Source organism: Budorcas taxicolor, chromosome 10 (genome assembly GCF_023091745.1).
Source record: "Budorcas taxicolor isolate Tak-1 chromosome 10, Takin1.1, whole genome shotgun sequence".
Taxonomy (NCBI): domain Eukaryota; kingdom Metazoa; phylum Chordata; class Mammalia; order Artiodactyla; family Bovidae; genus Budorcas; species Budorcas taxicolor.
In genome coordinates, this window is record NC_068919.1 from 84819426 (window position 1) to 84841116 (window position 21691).

At 51.8% G+C, this 21691-nt stretch overlaps 1 protein-coding gene across 1 annotated transcript in view; it reads left to right on the forward strand.

Moving 5' to 3' along the window:
• The window catches only part of JDP2 (Jun dimerization protein 2), a 41533-nt gene extending 27719 nt beyond the window's left edge, over window positions 1-13814 (forward strand). The window contains exons 3-4 of the mRNA XM_052646838.1: window positions 5362-5466; window positions 12923-13814. Of these exons, the coding sequence (XP_052502798.1) occupies window positions 5362-5466; window positions 12923-13108 (291 nt within the window). The 3' untranslated portion in view covers window positions 13109-13814. The remainder of the gene's footprint in view (window positions 1-5361; window positions 5467-12922) is intronic.
• The last annotated feature ends 7877 nt before the right edge of the window (window positions 13815-21691 follow it).

Sequence of the window (21691 nt, forward strand, 5' to 3'; positions counted from 1 at the left end):
TGCCTTTCTCTGTCTGGAGCTCTCTCTGTCTCTCGGGGTTTGGACAGGATGGGGCAAGCCAGATGCCCAGCGTGTGACATTTAAGGAGACACCCACCCTCGGGTGCTGACCCTGCCCTGGCACAAGCTCCAGAGTTGAGCACCTCCTTAAATCTGTGCCCCGGGCCCTTTGCTCACCACACCCTGTCCAGGCTGTGCTTCTCTCCCTCTCTCGCCCATTCCCTCTCTTTGTCCGACTCACTCCTATAGCCGAGTGTCTGTTTCTCTCTTGCCGGGTGATCTCTGCTCATCTCAACACATCAGCAGCCTGATCCTTCTGCTTCTCTGGGTTGAGATTGATTGTCCAGCCTGCATACCCCCCCGGCCCAGCAGTTTAGTTTCAGATATCCTGTTGGCTAATACAGCCCAGGTCGGGTCAGCCACTCATACCACATATAGTCAACTAGAGCAGGGGCCAGGGTTGCCCTGGGCCTCCTCAGGGGGCTTGAGAACAGGCTGTCTGAGCAGGGACTGCTCAACAGTGAGGGCCTCCTTGGCCGTGATCCGGACCCCCAGGTCTGGCCCTCCAAGGTGGAGGATGGTGTAAGGGCCCCCCTGTCACTGCCAGAACACAGACAGCTTTGTCCTCGGGCCGTCCTGGGAATTGAAGAAATCCAGAACCAGAACCCAGTTGGAGGACAGGATATGATCTGCTTGCTCCACCTGCCTGCCCCCACTCACCCCCACCCCGACTATGGTTTTTCCAAGTCTTGAAGCTCAAGCTGCCTCCTCCTCAAACATGCTGGATCCTCCAGCTGTGTCTGCAGAAAAAGTCATCATCTCCCATTCAGGGTTCCAATTTTAGATGTTGGAGCCGTGTGCGGTGAAAACACGGCGCTGTCTCTCACCCACCGGGACCAGATGCCTAGAGGATCCAGAGAGCCTCTAGGAGAAGGGAGCGGCCTCAAGCCTGGGGGAGGGCTGAGCCAGTCTCCAAACAGCTCCAGGCAGAGGGCGCAGCCCATGCAGGCCCTGCGAAAGGAGCCAGAATGAGCCCATGGGGATGTGGGGCCCGAGGGCACTGCCCAACCCTTGTCTTCCTTCAGGCAGGAACTCTCTTTTCTCCGAGCCCTCTGGGGGCCTCTTAAAGAGCCGCAGGAGGACTAGGGGGAGATGAAGCACAGTTTCAAAGGGGAAAGTGTGGTGAAGGGGCTGTGCAGCCATTTCTTGCTTTATTGGGTCGTGTGAGCCAAGGCAGGACACAGGCATGGGAAAGGCCCAGGCATGGGCTTGGAAGCCAGTGGTGCTATGGGTGCTGGGGTTTTGGGGCTTAAGTACACACAGCCTGATGCTTTCAGGTCCTGCCTGGGGTTCGTGCACTCGCCACAGCCATAGGGAGCTTCCCTGATAGCTTAGTGGTAAAGAATCTGCCTGCAATGCAGGAGACCCCGTTTTGATTCCTGAGTCAGGAAGATCTGCTGGAGAAGGGATAGGCTACCCACTCCAGTATTCTTGGGCTTCTGTTGTGGCTCAGCTGGTAAAGAATCCCCCTGCAATGTGGGAGACCTGGGTTTGATCCCTGGGTTGGAAAGATCCTCTGGAGAAGGGAACAGCTACCCACTCCAGTATTCTGGCCTGGAGAATTTCATGGACCGTCCATGGGGTTGCAGAGTCGGACACAACTGAGCGACTTTCACTTTCTTTCACTTTCACAGCCATAGGTGGCCTGCACCCCAAATCCTGACTCCGTCTTCAGGCCAGTGTGTTTCTGGGGAAGGCAGGACCCAATTCCCAAGCTTTGCTGGCCTCCTGCAGACAGAAAGATGAGGTCATCCCTGGTGGAGAAGGCTCCTTAGAAGCCCTGGAGCAAAGGTTATACAGATACAGGCAATAAATCACTTTTGTAATTATAGCATTTAAGCCTGTGGCATCTTTCTCTGAATCTTTCATTCCTTTCATTCATTTGACTAACATTCGCTGCGCCCCTCCTAAGTGCCACGTTCTGTGCCAGGTGCTGGGGTTACCCGGGTCCCCCATCCTCCAGACTAGCAGGGAAGGCAGCTGCCTACAGAAGCTGAGAATTATGGTGGGGTGTGATGGAGGTTCTTCCAGCGGGGAACTCAAAGGGCTGTAGCACTGAAAAGGCAGTTAATTCTTTTTCTTTCTTTTTTTTTTTTTTTAACCAAACTTTAGATTTTTATTTTGTGCTGGGGTGTAGGTGATTAACAATGTTGTGGTGGTCTCAGGTAAACAGCAGAGGGACTCAGCCATACATATGCTTGTATCCATTCTCCCCGAAATTCCCGTCCCATCCAGGCTGGCACATATCGTTGAGCAGGGTACTATGTGCTACACAATAGGTGCTTATTGGTTATCCATTTTACATGTATCAGGGTACGCATGACCATCCCAAAGTCACTAACTACCTTTACCCACTGAGTACCATACGTTCGTTTTCTAAGTCTGTGAGTCTTTCTGTTTTGTAAGTAAGTTCATTTGTACAATTTCTTTTTAGATTCCCCATATAAGGGATGGCATATGATATTTCTCCTTCTCTGTCTGACTTTCTGTGCTCAGTGTGACACTCTCTGTGTCCATCCACGTGGCTAATGGCATTATCCCATTCCTTTTACTGGCTGAGTAATATTCCATTGTATAAATGTACCACATCTCCTTTATCCAGTCTTCTGTCGATGGACATTTAGGTTGCTCACACGTCTTGGCTCCCTGGAGGAGGGCGTGGCAACCCACTCCAGTATTCTTGCCTAGAGAATCCCGTGGACACAGCCTGGTAGGCTACCATCCCTAGGGTTGCAAGGAATTGGATATGACTGAAGCAACAGAGCACAGCACAGCATGTCTTGGCTATCATAAACAGTGGGAAAAGCAGTCCATTCAATCTGGGGAGTCAAGGGTGTCTTCCTGGAGGAGGTGGCATTTGCTCTTGAGGGTTGTAAGAGTTAACCAATAGGAAAGGAAGGTTATCTCAGGAGGCCTGGCAGACTTGGAGAAGGTGAGACATTTGGAGCCTAGAGTGAGGGTAGGAGGGGACCGATGTGGCTGCAGAGGGCAGGAGGAGCAGCCCCCCCATCTGGGTGTCATCCTGGCTCAACTGATCTCTTAAACTTCCAGCACTGAGCTTTTTTGCATCTGCTGCTAGCACGCTTCCGTTAGCTTCCAGCTTTATGTAGGATGAGGCCCTGCACAGGGGTGGGGGAGGGAGCTGGCTCTTCGGGGACAGAGGCTGTATCTCCCAGGCTCTGCCAGAACCCAGGGGTTGCTTTGGGAGAGGGGCCGGAGGCCCTGTGTGCCTGGCAGGGCCCAGGTTGCACACATCACCTTGGCAGTTTGTGGGCAAACCCTCTCGGCCGAGGGGAGGTTGCACTGCCAGCCACTTCCTCCAGTTCCTTCCCTCTGCCTGTCGTCACGGTTACCTCGACCTTGTTGGGGGTGAGGTAGAGGTTGGGTAGAATCAACTTTGTCCGGGTTTCTATTTCCCCAGATGCGGGTCAGCCAGAGGAGCTGTCACTTCTGGTTCGGTTTCAAAGGAGGCCAAGGGGCTGGGAGGTGCTTGGGTGCGGCCGTGTTGACAGGGCACCTCTCCAGCCAGCCTCCCAGGCCGGGAGGGCGTGGGTCAGCGAGAAGCTCCAAGGTGGTGGACCAGGAGACGGGGCGGCCCCTGCCAGGGCCTGTGCCGGGGGCCGTGGGTGCTGGTCTCCGGCTCACCCGTTGGTCCTGAGCTCCCGGAGCATGCCGGGAATGCAGGCAGAGAGGCTGTTTATTTTCCTGGCCTGCAGCCCTTTTGGGCCGAGACCTTGTTCCAGGCCTCAGGCTGCCAGAAGCACCCCCACTGGCTCCAGAAGTGAGAGGGTTGGCAGGCCCAGGGCTGCCCGACGACTCCTCCAGTGGCTTTGGACTCTGGGTCATGTCCAGCCCGGCCGATCCTGTGTGTCCTCCAGAATCCCCTAGCAGGCAGTGGACCGTGAGAGGCTTCATGTCCAAATGATCCTGATGGGCTGGGGCTGTGGTCAAGATCAGGGCGGGTGAAGTCAGAGAAATCGGAGTGGGAAGCCTGACTCTATCATCTGCTTGCTGGAGGGCCTTGGGCAAACTGAGCGGGTGAACCTTAGTCTCACCGTCTGTGAAATGGGGCAGTCAGAGAACTTCCTCATCAGACTGTGAGTGTGAGGATTATAGGACCTATGTTCCTATGTTGAAAGCATTGAACAAAGAGGGCAACAGATGGCAGCTCTTGTTATTATTAATGATATTAAACAGTAATAGCCACAGCTCTGAAGTCCATATTGGCAGGCAGTGAGCCTCTTCTTTCCCATTCAGTAGGCCCTGTTTCACTCAGGATAAGATTCCTAGTGTGTGTGTGTATGTGTGTGTGTGTGAAAGTCACTTAGTCATGTCCGACTGTTTGTGACCCCATGGACTGTACCCAGGCTCCTCTGTTTGTGGAGTTCACCAGGCCAGAATACTGGAGTTGGTAGCCATTCCCTTCTCCAGGGGATCTTCCCAACCCAGGGATCAAACCCAGGTCTCCTGCACTGCAGGCGGATTCTTTACCAACTGAGCCACCAGGGATGTAAGTCTAGAGATTCAGAAGCCTCCTCTGCCTAGGTCCTGAGGAGGGCACTTTGGGGAGCCCCTGGGATCTTGGGGTGCAAGTGGGTATCCTGGAGAAAGAAAATGCAGAGGCAGCGTGCATGTGTGATCAGTTGCTCAGCCGTGTCTGACTCTTTGTCACCCCAGGGACTGTAGACCACCGGGCTCCTCGGTCCATGGAATTTTCCAGGCAGGAATATTGGAGTGGGTTGCCATTTCCTTCCCCAGTGCATTGGCAGAGGGAAGGACGAACCTGGTGAGGGGTTGGAAGACTGCTCCATCATCAGGAGAGAGCTGAGGGTTCGGAAGGACCTGAAAGGGAGGACAGGGAATGAAAATGGGTGGAGCAGAAGGTAAAATCAACACTCATGCTCAACGTGTTTTGAAAGGAAATGCCTGGGAGCTGCTGGCCTGGAAAACAGTGCCCATAGGCCTCGGGTCAGTCCAGAGAACAGACTGCCTGTTGGGTGTCACCTCTGAGTGAGGTGATCGCCAGGCTCCAGGCCTCCTGAACTCTGGCAGAACCCACGTGGCCCTGCCCTCCTGGGGCCCTGACTCCTCCCCGGGATGCCCACCTGCTCCGCGAGCATCCTGGGGGCCAGCTGGGAACCGCTGCATCCCACCTGCCGAGAGGCCAGTGGGCTGGCAGAGCCGCTCACTCACGGCGGGATGTGGTTTATGTCATCCGTCTGTCCGTCTATCTGAGTCTTGGGAGGGCAGCCGGCTGCCAGGCTTGCCTTGGTGTCTCATCCGTGGCTCTTTGCCCCCACAGCTAGACGAGGAAGAGGAGCGGAGGAAACGGCGTCGAGAGAAGAACAAAGTCGCGGCGGCCCGATGCCGGAACAAGAAGAAGGAGCGGACGGAATTTCTGCAGAGGGTGAGGCGGGCAGTGGCCAGGGTGGGCCCTGGCCTTGTCCTTTAGAGGCTTGTGAGCTGGTAACCCGGGAGACAGCATCCCAGGCCTGCGGAATCAATGCCTGCTCACTGGCATCAGCCCAGGCGGCCATGACCTCTCGGTTCCTACCCCCCTCTCCTATCCAGTGCCCCCTCCCTGAACTGAGACGACCCAGGGGGCAGCCTGATTGAAGGAAGGCCAGAGCCGATGGGAGGGGCCCAGGTGGCCCAGGCCCATTGCTGGTGCACTGAGGGCTCCCAAACTTGTTTGGCGTGAGTACAGATGAAGTTTGTGATAGTTCCGTGCACAGGGGTAGTGCATGCAGCCATGGGGCAGAAAACCCCCCCTCGAGTGTAGGAGGCTCTTCTGGTCCTGACTCCCATCAGCCTGGACTCTGTCCCACGGAAGCTGACATCCCCCGACTCACCCCCACTTCTTGGCTGCTGCCTCCAGGACCATAGAGGTCAGCTCTGCACGCCGAGGCAAGTGGAAGGCTGCCTTGCCTCATGGCCCTCAGAGCACACCCCTGCCCTTTCATTTGGAATGTGTCAAACAGGCGTGTGTTCCTTCTTCTGTCCCTTAGGATTTCCCTCCTATTTTTGTTTTTCAGAAATGGTTGATGACTTTGAAGGGACATGACCAAAATGCTAATTGGTCCTAGCCAGTGGTCTCCAGCCTCCCCACTCCCAATCTGTGGTTGGTTTCTAAATAACAATAGTGACACTACAGAACAGTAATGTCCCGGGTCAGGCTACCTTCTACAGTGAGCAGCAGTGGACAGCAGCTGCTGACGTTTGTGAAGGGCGGCCCTGGGCAAGGCACAGTGTGTGTTTTATTGGCGTCATAGCTGTATGAGGTAGGGGCCTGCGTTATTCTCAGTCTGCTGATGGGGACACTAAGGAAGGCACGGGGGCTAAGTAACCGGCCCCGGTTGAGTGACCCGGGAGAGCTGAGATTCGGCCTGAGGCTAACGTCAGAGCGTCTGTCTTCAGCACTCTGCTCTCCTGGCTCCCATTCATTCCTGCATTCCTGGGTTTGTTCGTGCCTTTGTTCATTCATTCTTTTGCTTGTTTGTTGATTTGTGGACAAGCAGTGTCAAGCACATACTGAGTGCCTGGCCCTGTGCGCGGTGTGCTGGGGACACCTCACCTAGGAAGGACTAGTCATGGTCCCTTCTATGGGGGCTGGAGGGACGAGGCCAAGTTGGCCTGGGTTTTCTCTGGAGATCTATGGGTCTCTTCTCATTCTTGCAACAGAGAACAAATCAGAGGTCACGGGTGTCACCGCCTTGGGGCTGTGTGTGCACCTCCGGCTGTGAGCGTTTCAGCAGGGGAAGGGTCAGTATAGGCGGGACTTAGACTCTGGAGCTGGAAGCCCCTCGGAAGGGATGGTGGACTGACACCAAGAGGGAAGTTTCAAGAAATTTCTAAGACAAGGGTCTCACATAAGCCTTTAAGATGGGTGGAGTGTCACACACCTCATTTCCAGCCCTGAGAGCCTGCAGAGCTGGGCGGGGCACAGAGGGAGCACTCATATTCGACCCCCGCCTTCCAGGGCCTGTCAAACAGCCAGCAGGCAAGCTGTGCCAAGTGAATGCACACCAGTGACACACTAGTGTCACCAACGGTCAGTGCCAGATGAGCGGGCAAGCTGCTCTGTGCATTCCAATGACATGGTCTGAGCACCTACTGCGTGCCAGGCATTTCCTGGGTCCCATTTATTCTCATTCCACTGAGCACCCTGCTGATCCCCCTTTTAGACACATACCTGTAGCACAGAGAGGTCAAGTTCCTTGCCCGAGGTTACCACTGCCAGTGTGCAGTGGAGTCAGGGTTCCTCCATCCGTTTGCTGACCCATCCATCCATCCTCAGTGCCGAGTGAGAGCCCACCGCACAGTGGGCCCGCAGGCCGTGGCTGCGGGGGCGACAGGCAGAAAACAGGGATGGATGGGATGTGTGCTGAGCATGAGGTTGGGCAAGACCGGGGGAGGGGGCTGTGAGCACAGATGGGGGCGGGGAGGGGCAGCTGTCCGAGTCGAGACTGCAGAAAGACTCCTGATGGACACACAGACCGGGGCGGGAGCCCACTTGGGGAGGGACAGAGCTGGAGGGGTCACCACGAACAGCCAAAGCACAGGCCAGAGGCCGAGGTGTCGTTTAAGGATGCGGTGATGGGATCAGAAAGAATGCCGGGGTGGCTAGAGTGCAGGGTCCACGGAGAGAAAGGGGCCCAGAGCCCTCATGTGTGGGGTGGTCCCTGTGCCCGTTGTCCGGGGCAATCCCGCTTTATCTAAGCCTGTTGTCCTGGCACCTTCTTTCACTCTCATGCCATGTCCCCATTAGGATGAAGAAGTGTGCAGTGCCGGAGGGCCATGGGAGGGTTTCGGGAGGAGAGGGACACACCCTGTTGCTGTGGTTACAGCGAGGGGCGTGGACTGGGGGACCCCCCCAGGGCCCGAGTGGGAAGATCGGTTAGGTCGCTGTGTTATCCCCAGGGGAGAAGAAGGCTGCTGTTGACCAAGAGAAGTGCATGGCCTTGGGGTCTGGAAGAGAGGCCTAGGCAGTTCTGTCGGGGCCCACACCCAGCCCCTCACGGTGCTCCCCTCCTCCCCTCTGACCATGGAGGCTGAGGCCACATGTAAGGGTTAGGGCCCAAAGGTGGAGGCTGTATGGATAGTCCGTGCCTGATGACATAAGGGATTCTCTTGTCGTTTATTTTTTAATATGTCAAATATATACAAGGCTCAGAGGTACAAAGGTATATGTATGTGTGTGTACACACACGCACACACACACATGCATACACACATATGGGCTTCTGAGGTAGCACTGGTGATGAAGAACCCGCCTGCCGATGCAGGAGACATAAGAGACGCAGGTTTGGCCCCTGGGTCAGGAAGATCCCCTGGAGGAGGACACGGCAACCCACTCCAGTATTCTTGCCCGGAGAATCCCATGGACAGAGGAGCCTGGCGGACTGCAGCCCATAGCATCGCACAGACTTGAACACGACTGAAGTGAATGAACACACGTGCACGCATACACACGTATATGTACAATATAAAAAGTCACCCTCCTTGACCCCTGGGGACTCACATCCAGGCTAGGCGATTTCTGTGGCATCTCAGATGTCATCTGCCTCCACCAGGCAAGGCCCTGAAGGAGGCAAGAGGCAGGTCTTTGGGTCAGATCCCTTGCCTTGCAGGCCCCAGGGCCACCTGAGCCCCTCTGCTGTCCACGGGCAGGAACAGTGGCTGCTGTGGGGCCGCCTCTGCAACCCCACTGGGCCAGACACGGTTCCCTGGGAGTGGGCAGCAGTTAACACCATCACACGCTCCGCTGCTGTGCGTTGCTCTTCAAGGCCACTCTCTCCTTGACGGCCACAGTGACTCTGGGAGGAGGCAAGGCAGCCACATCCACTGGCTCAGATTCTGAGACTCGGAGAGATTCACACAGTGGCTGAGTCAGGATGGGGACCCAGAGCTTCCTCCACTGCCTGGCCGTCTACTCACCCTCCCCCGGGGGATCTTGTTCACAGCAGCCTAGCTGGCAAGCGGCAGAGTCAAGATTTTAATTCAGACAGGGATTTGGGGCTCAGAAGTCTGCATCAGGCTATTTGTTGGGAAGTGGGGCTGTATTTTAAGTGCATTAGGGTAACTTTGAAAAATAAGAGTCAGAGAATCTTCATGCTGGAAGTCCCCTGGGCCAATCATATTTTCTGTGGGGGTGAGGGGAGCTGAGGCCCAGAGAAGGGAAATGACTTGGCCAAGGGCACACGGCCGGGACATCTCAGCCCTCTTCCTGTGTTTTCTCTGCTGCCTTCCCTGACTGCCACAGAGGAGGCAGAACCTCCTTCACGTGCATTAATTCCATTCTGAAATGACAAATGGTTTCATTTTCTCTAGGGCAGTAAATATCTACCAGAGGCAAAACGATAAACAAAAATGCAAGCAGAGTTGTTCAGTTCCTAATTAAGGTGTGAAGATCCTAGCCCATGTTGGTTGAATTAATTAGAAAAACAGATTAGGTAATTGTTGTTCTAAAACCACAAACCACTTCTACAATCACGGCTAAAAAAAGATTTTTCGAAACTCAGTTTATACTTACCCAGTAAATAAGTATGTAGCATTGATAAATAAAACAGAAGAAAATCAACAACAGAGCAGCTAGTTACAGCCTGACAGTCAGACTGTCGAAGCTCAGGCTATTCCATGATGTACCTGTACATTTTCAAACCAGCAGAATGTCATGCCGTTGCTATGATAAATGCACGGGGAAGCCAGTTGCTCACTCCCACTTGGTCTTTTTGTGTGATACAGATGTGAGGTGGGTGTGATGTCTTTTCAAGGGCGAGGATGTGTGCGCAGGCCTGCCGGACCCTGCCCCTTGCATGTCCCATTCTAACTTCCATTTCCAGCACAACCCAGCCCTTCCTCGTCCTGCCCACTGCCCTCCAGAACAGCTGCCACCTCCTCGCTTCCTTGGACCCTCCCCCATGCTCACAGGCTGCTGTCTACCCACCGCCCACTCTGCAGACGCAGGCAGTCTCCCAGACCTGCCAAGTTTTCTTGGAAACGGCCTCCTCCTCTGCTTCTCTTCCTTTGCTTCTTCATCCCCTCTTGCTCGTGGCTTAAAGCAAAAATTCCTTAAGCCTCCCTAACCCTTGGTTTACAAAGTACCTTTCCCACGTGAAGTCATTTAATCCCCCACGATCATCATGTTTTTTACGGAGGAGATAACTGGGGTTCAGGGAAATTAAGAAACTTGCTCTTGACTCTGATTTCCAAACCCCGGGTCTGGCTCTAAACCCACCTTCCCAGCTTGGTACCCTAATAGGTCCAAAAGTGACATGTGGTCATCTGGGAGGATTTTTAATCTCTTAAACGCATCTGACACTCTCCCATGTCCGCATCCTGGTTCATTCAGAGCTCGCTTCTTGAAACATCTTCCCATTCTCCCACTGACTGTCTCTTCTCAACCAGAGTCAACCCATTTCTCCAAACCCAAGATCAGACCCAGTCATTCAGCCCACTCTCAGAAGGTCTTCTAGACCCCGGAGGGCTGATGGCACTTGATAAGCTCTGCCTGGCTGTCTGGATCCTTCTCCCCCTTGAGTGGAAGCTGCACACGATCCGTGTTACGGGCTCATGGACCTCAGGGACCCTTAGAGGGTTCACTGCACAAAGCAGATTCTCAGCCCTTGTTCCTGGGTGGGTGGATTGAACCAAGACTCCTAGAGGCAGCAGCTCAGAGGATTTGAAGTTGGAGCTCAAATTGTGTCTAGGGGGTCAGAGACATTCCCATGGTCACCAGCTTGTAGACCCAGTGAGCAGGCAGCTAAGCCTAGCCCCTACCTGCCCCAGACTCATGGTTCCACGTGGGATCTCTCCTGCCCTCAGAGGCTCTCTGCTTGGGGTATTAGGAGAACAGTGGACCAGCCTGGCCTCCCTGTCGCTCCTCGTCCCGCTGAATCCCAAACCACCCTAGCTGGCTTTTGGTATTTTCCCCCCCTGAGCATTTTTTCCTTCTTTGAGGCTTTTCTCCCTCAGTGTCTGGTCCCGAGGACTGCACGTCTCAGCAGTTCTGAGTCCCCAGGCACTGTGCTGCTCCAAGGTATGAGTACAAGGAACAGCTCAGTCAGCCTGGCTGATGTGGGGAAGACAGCAGCCCTGAGGCCAGAGGCCCCAGAGGGATCTCTGAGCCCCGGCAGGGAGGGGCCACTCAGCCCATCACAACCACAGCCCGTTCTTTGTTGGATGCAGGTTGCCCGGGCTCGGCAATGGACCAGATGCTTCTTGTGCGCTAAAGGATGTCTAGGAGCATCCCTGATCCCTACCCTCTGAATTCCAAGGGCACCCACCCTCCCCAGTTGTGACAACATGGAAATGTCTCCAGATACTGTCAAATGTCTCTGGGAGGCAAAATCGCTTCTAGTTGGGAATGACTGGTCTCAACCTTTGCCAGCCTTTGGGTGAATTCCAACCTCCACACTGGTTATATGTTTTTAGATAGAGTCCAGGAAATACCTATTCAGGCGCTTCTGTATTTTACTGTGTTGACTCCCAAGCATTGAACTGGTGTGCCCATCACCTCTCTACATCACGAACTTGTAAGTAAGTGAAAGTTGCACAGTCATGTCTGACTCTTTGTGACCCCATGGACTGTATATTCCATGGAATTCTCCAGGCCAGAGTACTGGAGTGGGTAGCCTTTCCCTTCTCCAGGGGATCTTCCCACCCAGGGATAGAACCCAGGTCTTCTGCATTGCAGGCAGATTCTTTACCAGTTGAGGCACAAAGGAAGCCCAAGAATACTGGAGTGGGTAGCCTATCCCTTCTTCAGCGGATCTTCCCAACCCAGGAATCGAACCAGGGTCTCCTGCATTGCAGGCAGATAGATTCTTTACCAACTGAGCTCTCAGGGAAGCCCCATGAACAAGAAAACTCCCCATAAATCAAATCAACATCCCTTCCTCACCCTGGAGCCTCTCCAACTGAACTGGAAGTTCTCTGGAAATCTCACTTTGGATTGTTTAAAACCACATTTTGGATCCAGAAGGAAGACTGTTGATTGCCTCCCAGTGGGCAAAGATTCTAGCTAACAGGGGATAAGGAAGAGACTGCTTAAATAATTATAGACCGATAACCAGGAAGCACATGTTTGGGGAATTACATGACCACACTGGGCTTGTGGATGCCACAGGCCAATATATCCCCAACATGCATTTATCACACATAAAGCGCTTTCTGTGGCACTGCCGTTATGGGCCACCTCTAACCCCTCTGTGGACCCTCCGTGCATCTGCTCTGGATCCACTTGGCCTCCATTCTTCTCCCACCCTTTGTTTCTTGTACAAAGGTCCTGAGGCAGGAGAGTGTTTGGCATATTTGAGCAACAACAAGGAAGCCACTGGGCTTTCCCAGTGGCTCAGTGGTAAAGAATCCACCTGCCATTGCAGGAGACGGGTTCAGTCCCTGGGTCAGGAAGATCTCCTGGAGAAGGAAACGGCAACCCACTCCAGTATTCTTGCCTGGAGAATTCTATGGACAGAGGAGCTGGGCAGGCTACAGTCTATGGGGTTGCAGAGAGTCAGATATGACTGAACTAAACAACAACTAACACACAAAGGAAGCCAGTGTGGCTAGAGTGGATTGAGTAGGGGGAGAGAGGGGCACACGAACCAGGCTGGCCCCAGGGTATACCCTGGATTCACCCCACTAGTAACACGGGCCAGTGTCTGGTATGATGGGCAGGACCTGAACAAAGTCAGTTACTCCCAGGGACCCCGTAGCAGATTCTGTGCTTCTCCAGGGGGGAAACTGACAGAAAAGAGACAAAGACCAGCCTGGAGCGCCCTGTGACTACCTAGGTGGAGAACTTCTCCCTGGAGCTGGTCCCCACTGAAAGCTTAAAGCCTCGTCTCTGTTTTTGCATGCAGGAATCTGAGCGGCTGGAACTCATGAACGCTGAGCTGAAGACCCAGATCGAGGAGCTAAAGCAGGAGCGACAGCAGCTCATCTTGATGTTGAACCGGCATCGTCCCACCTGTATCGTTCGGACCGACAGCGTCAAGACACCCGAGTCAGAAGGCAACCCTCTGCTTGAGCAGCTTGAGAAGAAGTGACCGTGGGCTGGGAGGAGGAGGACAAAGGAAGAACGAGGTGTAGGAGATGGCAAGAGGGAGGAAGAAGAGGAGGGCACCAGAGGGCTCTTCCGTGGTGTGCGAAAAACTTTACACCGGAGGCTCAGCACAGCCAGTAATTGGCCAGGCTTTTTTTTGTGTGTGTGTGAAACTCAGATCAGCCACACAAGGGGAAGAGCCGGCTGATGAAACCCAGAAGGACCAAGCGCTGAGACCAAAGTAGACTCGAGGGTGGGGCTGTCCCGCTGGGGCCCAGCTCCAGGGAGACAGGACAGAGGCACCCGGGGCCGGAAAGCAGCCTCAGGCACTTCTCTGGGCTCTCTGCCAGGGTACCCACCCCAGGGACCTCCGAGCAGCCAGGAAAAGCCATGAGTTGCAACCAAACGCGCGGCTGAGGATCGAACTGAGTGACACTGCCATCTGCCTGCCGACCCTGATGCAAGGCTGGAGAGAGACGGTCGCGATGCAGGGCCCAGCGGGGCCCTGCTGGAGAGTGGCAGCTGGGTGCACCCTGGCCGGCCCTGCTGGAGTTTGCCGTGGGCACGAGGCGCAGGCGCCCTTCCAAAGCACATACTCACTGAATGTTTACAGACTGGCTGTCCTGGCAGGGCTTTCAACTGCACATGTTTTTTATACTTTCTTTTTTTTTTTTTTTTTAAATATTTTTTACAAAAAAAAAAGATTTTATACAAGCAATATATATATGGATTTCTATAATCACTCGATGTGATACAGTATAAATATGCTATGGTTTGTTTGTTACGAACAAATATCCAGCAGTTATGGTCATTGTGTGTAACTTCTAAGTACTGTAGTCTCTGGGTGTTGGGGGGTGGCCGGGGAGGGGGTGGGGTGTGTTTCCATCCTGGTAAACCCTTCATAGTACTCAGTTCTGTATCACTCAGTAAACGTTACTCTTACTTACTCAGCCACCTCTTGTAGTGTCTGCCTGGGGAATGGGGGTACAGGGCACACTTGGTCACCCATGGTATGCGGTGTCAGAGAATGTTTGGAGCATCTATCGTGGGCCCTTGGTTTTCACAACAACCCTTCCCAGGTAAGTCTTTATATGCCCATTTTACAGATGAGGAAGTCGAGGCTCAGAGAAGTTATTATATATATATACACAGTACTTCATTTATTCACTCGACACACGTTTCCTAAGTGCCAACCGGGAGCGCCAGGGACTCTCACAAGGTGCTGAGTAGTCGCTGGGCCCTGCACGTATGGAGCTGACGGTCATGAGCTAGATCTTGTATGTGCGCCATACACCGTTCATTTTCACAACAGCCTTGACAGGGAGCAGCAATGGTCCCAATTTGTAGATGAGGAATTCGAGGCCCAGGGAGTTTAAAACTTGCCCTGCGGAGGACCTAACAGAGTGGCTAGCATATATATCTCATTCACTTCTCTCAAAACATGAAATAGGCATCATTGCCCGTCATTTTGTAAATAACTGAGGCTCAGAGAAGGTGTGTGACTCATCTGAAGTCACCCAGCTAGTGAGGAGCAGAGCTGATGCTCGAACTTGGCTTCCCAAGGCCCGTGACTCTCCCGCTGTGGCCAGCTAATTGTGTGATTGCCCCCATGAGGGACCATCCCACCTGATTAGAACAGGAGGCCAAGGAGGCCATGGTTACAGGGCCAGTTTCTGGGAGGGCTGGATGGAGTTCCAGGCTGTGCCACGATCGTGGAGTGGACCAGTGATGTGAGCAAATGGTGTGGCTGTCTCAGTCACGCCCTCACCTTCCCAGTTGTACACCCACCCTGAAGAGCAAGAAGGACTCGATGCCACAGGCAAGAGCTGCCATTCACGTGGCACATGATGGCTCAAAAGGCACTTTTATGCGTGTTGCTCATCTGATATTCCAGCTCCAGGAAGTAGATGGGATAGGGTTTCAGTTCCATTGTACTAGCTGTGCAAGCTGAGGCTTACAAAAATTAATGTTTGACTTCCCTGGAGGTCCAGTGGTTAAGACTCTGTGCTTCCAACGTAGGGGATGTGGGTTAGATCCCTGGCCAGGGAACTGAGGTCCCATATCCTGCAGAGTGTAGCCAAAAAACCCCCCAAAATAATGTTTACACAGCTGGAAACAGGTAGAACCAGGAGCTGAAGCCTCCTCTTCTACTGTCTACTGGTGTGTTCTCTCTCCTCCATCACCGGGGCTAGATAACTAGTTGCTGCTGGTCAGACTTCATGTCAAGGATAGCAGTGAGCTTGGGTTGCTTCTCACGTCTTGAATGAGGACTTCCAGGGTGGACAGGAGCCAAGAAAAGGTCGTTAAAATGCCTTTGGTCCCTTACTTCCTCGTCTCAGGTCCCTCTACCCAACCCACTTGGTGTGCCACCCCTACCCACCTGGCGACCCACTCCAGGCTTCACCTTAGAAGCAGGGCCTGTCAGCTCCCTGGCAGATGTGGTGGCACACAGCAACCCCCCAGGCTGTAATCCTTGGATAGTCGCCAAGCCTTGAGAGAAGCAAAGATGTGGACTTGCAGGCCCCTCACATGAGCTGGTGCCCTTCTGGCAGGACCACTGCCCACCCCTGGCTGTGGTTCCTCTGGTCTTGTCCTGGGAGCTGCCAGCCTGTACCTACCAGCCTGTATCATCCTTCGCCTCTGAGGACCAGCTGTCTCCCAGAATCAGTGGTACACACTGTGCCGAGATGCACCCTTCCTCACCAGGACCCCTGCTCCCTGCTGCGGGAAGCCAGAAGTCGCAGTCGTCTGTCTCATAAGAGCTAATGTGCTTGGGTTTCCTGTGCACCTGGCGTGTTAGATGGGCTACCATGGCCAGTCTGTATGACCTTGTCAGGAGGTAGGTACCATCGTCTCCATGTTGCAGATGAGAAAACCAAGGCACAGAGAAGAAGGAACTTGCCAGAGTTCACAGTCCTTTGAGTGGCAGAGCCAGAATGTTCTTATAATCTGACTCCAGGTGTAAAAAGCTGGATGGGACTTCCCCCTGTGGGAGACACTCTGTGTTTGTGCTGTGACCTCAGTTTTGTGTGCAGAGGCCAGGGGAAATAGCATGGGTTGAGGATTCCCAGCTCTCAGACACCCATCTCCAAGTGCAAGTACAGAAGACCCACTTTAAAGGCTACTAGGTTCACGATACCCAGTCTTCTACTGACTAGCCACTAGCCTCAATTTTCTTATCTGTAAAGTGGGAGCAGGAACAATCTAAGTCTTTTTTTCTTTAATAGGCTTGTTGTCGTGGTCAGATACGGAATGCATGTAAAAGTGTTTTCAGAAACACAAAGCTCCACAAAGTGGTAAGTCTCTTGCCCTCTGTTAGCATGAACAGTTGTCAATTACCACACAGTACAAATCACTTGAATATCTTTTATTTCCTAAAGGTGGCTGCAGCGTTAGTGTTCTGGCCATGTATCCAGTTCCCATAGCAATGGACACTGGGATATGAGAGTTTGCTCGGCTCCTGAACAGTCACAGCCAGCTATATTGGATTCATTATCCTCTCCCTGGGTTTTCTTGTGCCTTCCTGCCCAGTGGTCATAAATGAGATGTGTACCACCTCTGCCCAGGGTTGCTATGAGAATCAACTGGGCAGCCTGAGAAGGATAAGACCCATTAGCAGATGGGCAGTAAGCAGTAGTGCTGGTCAGGATTCAGATTAAAGGGAACTAACCTGTGCTGCCAGTGGGAAATTGATGCGACTGTGCAAAGCAATTTGGCAATAACCGGTGGCACTAAAGCTAAACCCATCCTTTGACCTAGCAATTTCCCTTCTAAGTACACATTTTTGGAAGAACTCCAGCATAGGGGCCCAAGGAAAAGTACAAGCACGTTCACTGAAGCTTCATCTGTATTTAAGAGAAGTTGGAAACAACCTAAACACTGATGAACAGAAGAGCAGATAACCTGTGTTTTCATAAAATTGAGTATTATTCTGCAGGTAGCTAAAAAGGATGTATCAGAACTACAAGCATCAGTGTGGATAAACCTCAGAAACACACTATTGAACTGGAGGATGGGAAGCAAGTTGCAGAAGAATATATGTGGTGTGCCATTTATGCAAAGTTTCCAAACATGGAAATTGATCCTTTATTGTTTATGGGTACACGTAGATCTGGGTGACAGAGGCGTAAAAGCGTGCATAGGAATGTTATTAATATCAAAATCAGTAACAGGGAATTACTCCTGGAGAAGAGGAGGAAGCGTTTTGGGATGGTATCTGCAAGGCTATAGAGGACACTGGGTTTTAATTGTACATGTAACATTTCATTAACTTTTAAAAATCTGAATCAAATGTAGAATAATGTTTGCATTTGTCAGAGATGGGTGCTGGGCACACACATGTGGGTTATCTTTTCCACACTTCTCTGTATGCTTGGTGTATTTCCTAGTGAAAAAAAAAAAAAAAAAACAAGCCACAAACAACACCAATAGAAGGTTTTGTTTTCCCATCCTTTCCTTGGCAAGCTCAGGAAATAAAAATATCTGAAATTACAAAGTCGTCGCAGCATATGCTCTTTGAATTTATGCAAATTTTAATTGCATGCCTTGAGGAAGAGAAAGTTGATACAAAGCATGTGATTTGTTTAGCTGGCCCTTCTAGTTAACAAGCGGTGTGCCTGGTGGTGAGGGTGCCCCGTGGTGAGGGCACCTTGGGGACAGTTGATCTGCACCACTTCAGTGGGCCCTGGCACCTATTCTCTACATAATGAGCCATGGAAGGCATGTTCAAGGTTAATTCAGACTCTAACTTTTCTTGTTACGTCCCGGATTTTCAACCCAATCCCTGTGTAAAATGCACCTCCACCTTTAAGGGCAGCTTTAAAGCAAAGGGGGAGCCTTTTAAAGACCCAGTGGTCACAGGGTATTGGATTCCTGTTGCTGCTATAACAAAGTGCCACAGATTTAACACAAATCTTAGTATCTTAGAGCTCTGAATGGCAGAAGTCCAAAATGGGTCTCGCCTGGTTAAAAGCAAGGTGCCAGCAGGCTGCGTCCTTTTTGCAGGCTCTGGGGTAATCCATTTTCTAGCTTTTTCCAGTTGATAGAGGCTGCCCACCTTCCATGAGCTCGTGACCCCTTCATCTTAAAAGCCATCACTGGCTGGTTGAGTCTTTCTCCTGTCAATCACTCTGACACTGACATTTCCTCCTTCTCCCTTCCATCTTTTAAAGATGCTTGTGATTATATTGGGCCCGCCTGGATAATGCAGGATACTCTTATTTTAAGGTCAACTTTAAATTTCCTCTGCAACCTTACATTCCCCTTGCCATGTGACATAACATATTCAAAGGTTCCGCATTTGGAAGGCATTATTCTGCCTATTACAATAGGAATCTAAGAGGTGGAGATTCTAAAAGCCAGCCCTCCTCCTACCCTGGCAGGGAGAGGCTGCTTTCTGTGTAAGTGCCATGAGGATGGCGTCTCTACACTGGCAACCCCAGCGCCTGGCACCTAGAAGCAGTCCTAGAAATCAGACCCTCGGGGACATTTAGGATGGGATATTCAGACCTGAGTCTATTTGCAGTGACAGTCAGTGGGGTGGCGAGAATCCCTGACCTATTGCAGTTCCTCAGATTCTTCTGTGTGGATCGAGATGTCATATGTGATATGGGTAGAAAGGCAAGTGATCTCTGGGGCAGCTGGATGGCATGGAGATAACTTAGAAAGTTCGAGTCTGTTGCCTTTTGTTAACCATTTTGAAAGCCTCAAAATGAAAAAGAAAATATAAAGCTTGAGTTCAGTTCAGTTCAGTTCAGTTCGGTTGCTCAGTCATGTCCGACTCTTTGCGACCCCATGGATTGCAGCATGCCAGGCCTGTCTGTCCATCACCAACTCCCGGAGTTTACCCAAATTCATGTCCACTGCCATCTAACCATCTCATCCTCTGTCGTCCCCTTCTCCTCCTGCCTTCTATCTTTCCCAGCATCGGGGTCTTTTCAAATGAGTCAGCTCTTTGCATCAGGTGGCCAAAGTATTGCAGTTTCAGCTTCAACATCAGTCCTTCCAATGAATATTCAGGACTGATCTCCTTTAGGGTGGACTGGTTGGATCTCCTTGCAGTCCAAGGGACTCTCAAGAGTCTTCTCCAACACCACAGTTCAAAAGCATCAATTCTTCGGTACTCAGCTTTCTTTATAGTCCAGCTCTCACATCCATACATGACTCCTGGAAACACCATAGCCTTGACTAGATAGACCTTTGTTGACAAAGTACTGTATCTGCTTTTCAATATGCTGTCTGTATTGGTCATAACTTTCCTTCCAAGGAGCAAGCTTGAGTTAGGCAACTATAAACTCAAGATGCACTGTGAAAATCAGAGTGCCTTTTTTGGTAGTATTTAAGGAGACACTTGTCTCAGGCACACTGCGCTGAGAGTCAGGCCCAGAATCTAACTATAAGGGTGGCAGACCCATTAAGAAGAACCAATGTCCATCCTGGAACTGGCACCCCACTCCAGTACTCTTGCCTGGAAAATCCCATGGACGGAGGAGCCTGGTAGGCTACAATCAATGGAGTTGCGCAGAGTCAGACACAACTGAGCGACTTCACTTTCACTTTTCACTTTCATGCATTGGAGAAGGAAATGGCAACCCACTCCACTATTCTTGCCTGGAGAATCCCAGGGACGGAGGAGCTTGGTGGACTGCCGTTTATGGGGTTGCACAGCGTTGGACACGACTGAAGCAACTTAGCAGCAGCAGCAGCAGCAATGTCCATCTTCAAGAAATTTTCAGTCTCCAAGTCAGGATGCTAATAGGGAAAAATGTAGAAGCTTGAGACCTGAAATGGGGCCTTTGATAAACGAGACTCTGAAACTCTAGAATCCCTTGAGCCCTCTGGACTGGCAGAAGCAGTCCCCTGCCCCTTAAAATCAGCCTCCCCTTGCTTGGAGACCATGGAAGGATCGCTGTCAGAGCAGCATGATGTTTACCCTCAAGATCCACCTCTGCTACCCTCATTACTGCCAGGCAGATAAACAAGGTCACCTCTCAGTTCAGTGCGAGCAGGGGAAAACAGTCCCTGCTCCAGAAGGACATCACTTATCTGTTGAAAGAACTTCAGAACATGGCTGATCTGTATTATCAGGCATCAGGGAAAGACAAACAAGAATGATCGGCTCTTTATAAGGGATTTATACAGCCACAAGGGCATGACTCAGCCATCCTCTCTCTCTCTGAGACTGCCTGTGTCTATCCGTACATACTGTACTCTTTTTTCCTCCTAATAAAGACTTGTTTCACTAAAAAAGAGAGAGAGAGAAGAATGATTAGGTCTTGAGGGACCCAGAATATATCTGGGAAGGGGATGATTTTTTTTATATGGAAACACTCACCTGTGACCAAGGTTCAATGCCCTGGCATTGATGTTGGAATGTACGTTAATACATGACTGGTGTGGCTCCTCAAGGCTTTTACAAGATATGTGCATGCGTGCTAAGTCACTTCAGTCGTGTCCAACTCTGTGCAACCCTATAGACTGTAGCCCGCCAGGCTCCTCTGTCCATGGGATTCTCCAGGCAAGAATACTGGAGTGAGTTGCCATGTCCTCCTCCAGGGGATCTTCCTGACCCAGGGGTTGAATGTGCGTCTCTTATGTCTCCTCTTTGGCAGGTTCTTTACCACTAGTGCCACCTGGGGAGGCCATAGATGGTATGAACCTACAGTAAATGAGGTGGAGGTGCTCAGCTCGCCTTGGCAGAGAATTAAGGAAGTGTCGGAAGGTCCTAAGGTCCTGGGAGGGGGCCATGGTCAAATGAGCTGCTCAGCCGTGGTCAGATGGATTTGTTATGTGAGATGTCACCTGACCATGCTTCTCAGGAGGGCTGGAACGTCACTATGATAGTGATGACATACTGGAGAGGGGGCCACTGGCATCCTGGAGAAGCCCTGAACTGGCCACCACTATAGGCCAGGCTGGACAACAGGGGATGTTGCCATAGAACTGGAGTTCCCTAGTGTCAGTGGGGATTATGGAATTCCAGAGTGGCAGAGGCCTAAAGGAGACTAGTCTGGGTGTTCATTGGAAGGACTGATGCTGAGGCTGAAACTCCAATACTTTGGCCACCTCATGCAAAGATTTGACTCATTGGAAAAGACCCTGATGCTGGGAGGGATTGGGGGCAGGAGGAGAAGGGGACGACAGAGGATGAGATGGCTGGATGGCATCACTGACTCAATGCACATGAGTTTGAGTGAACTGTGGGAGTTGCTGCTGAACAGGGAAGCCTGGCGTGCTGCGATTCATGGGGTCACAGAGTCAGACATGACTGAGCGACTGAACTGAAATGAACTGAACTGAACTGAGAGGCCAGATGAAGGCAATTAACTGGTACCATGGACAGCAAGAGCCTCATATACTTTCTAGATCTAAGTCAGTTCCCAGACCCAGAGCCCACTGACTGAAGGATAGGCAAGATCCCCTTGAGGAAAACTCCTATGTTACCATCACATGTATTCAATAAACATTTTCCCAATCCTTCCTTAAAGAGTAACTATACAGGAGGGAAGGGAATTCTCACATCTCTTGAGGACCATTGAATCAATCCCAGCACCTGCATTAAAACTAAGGGTGTGAGATGACACTGATA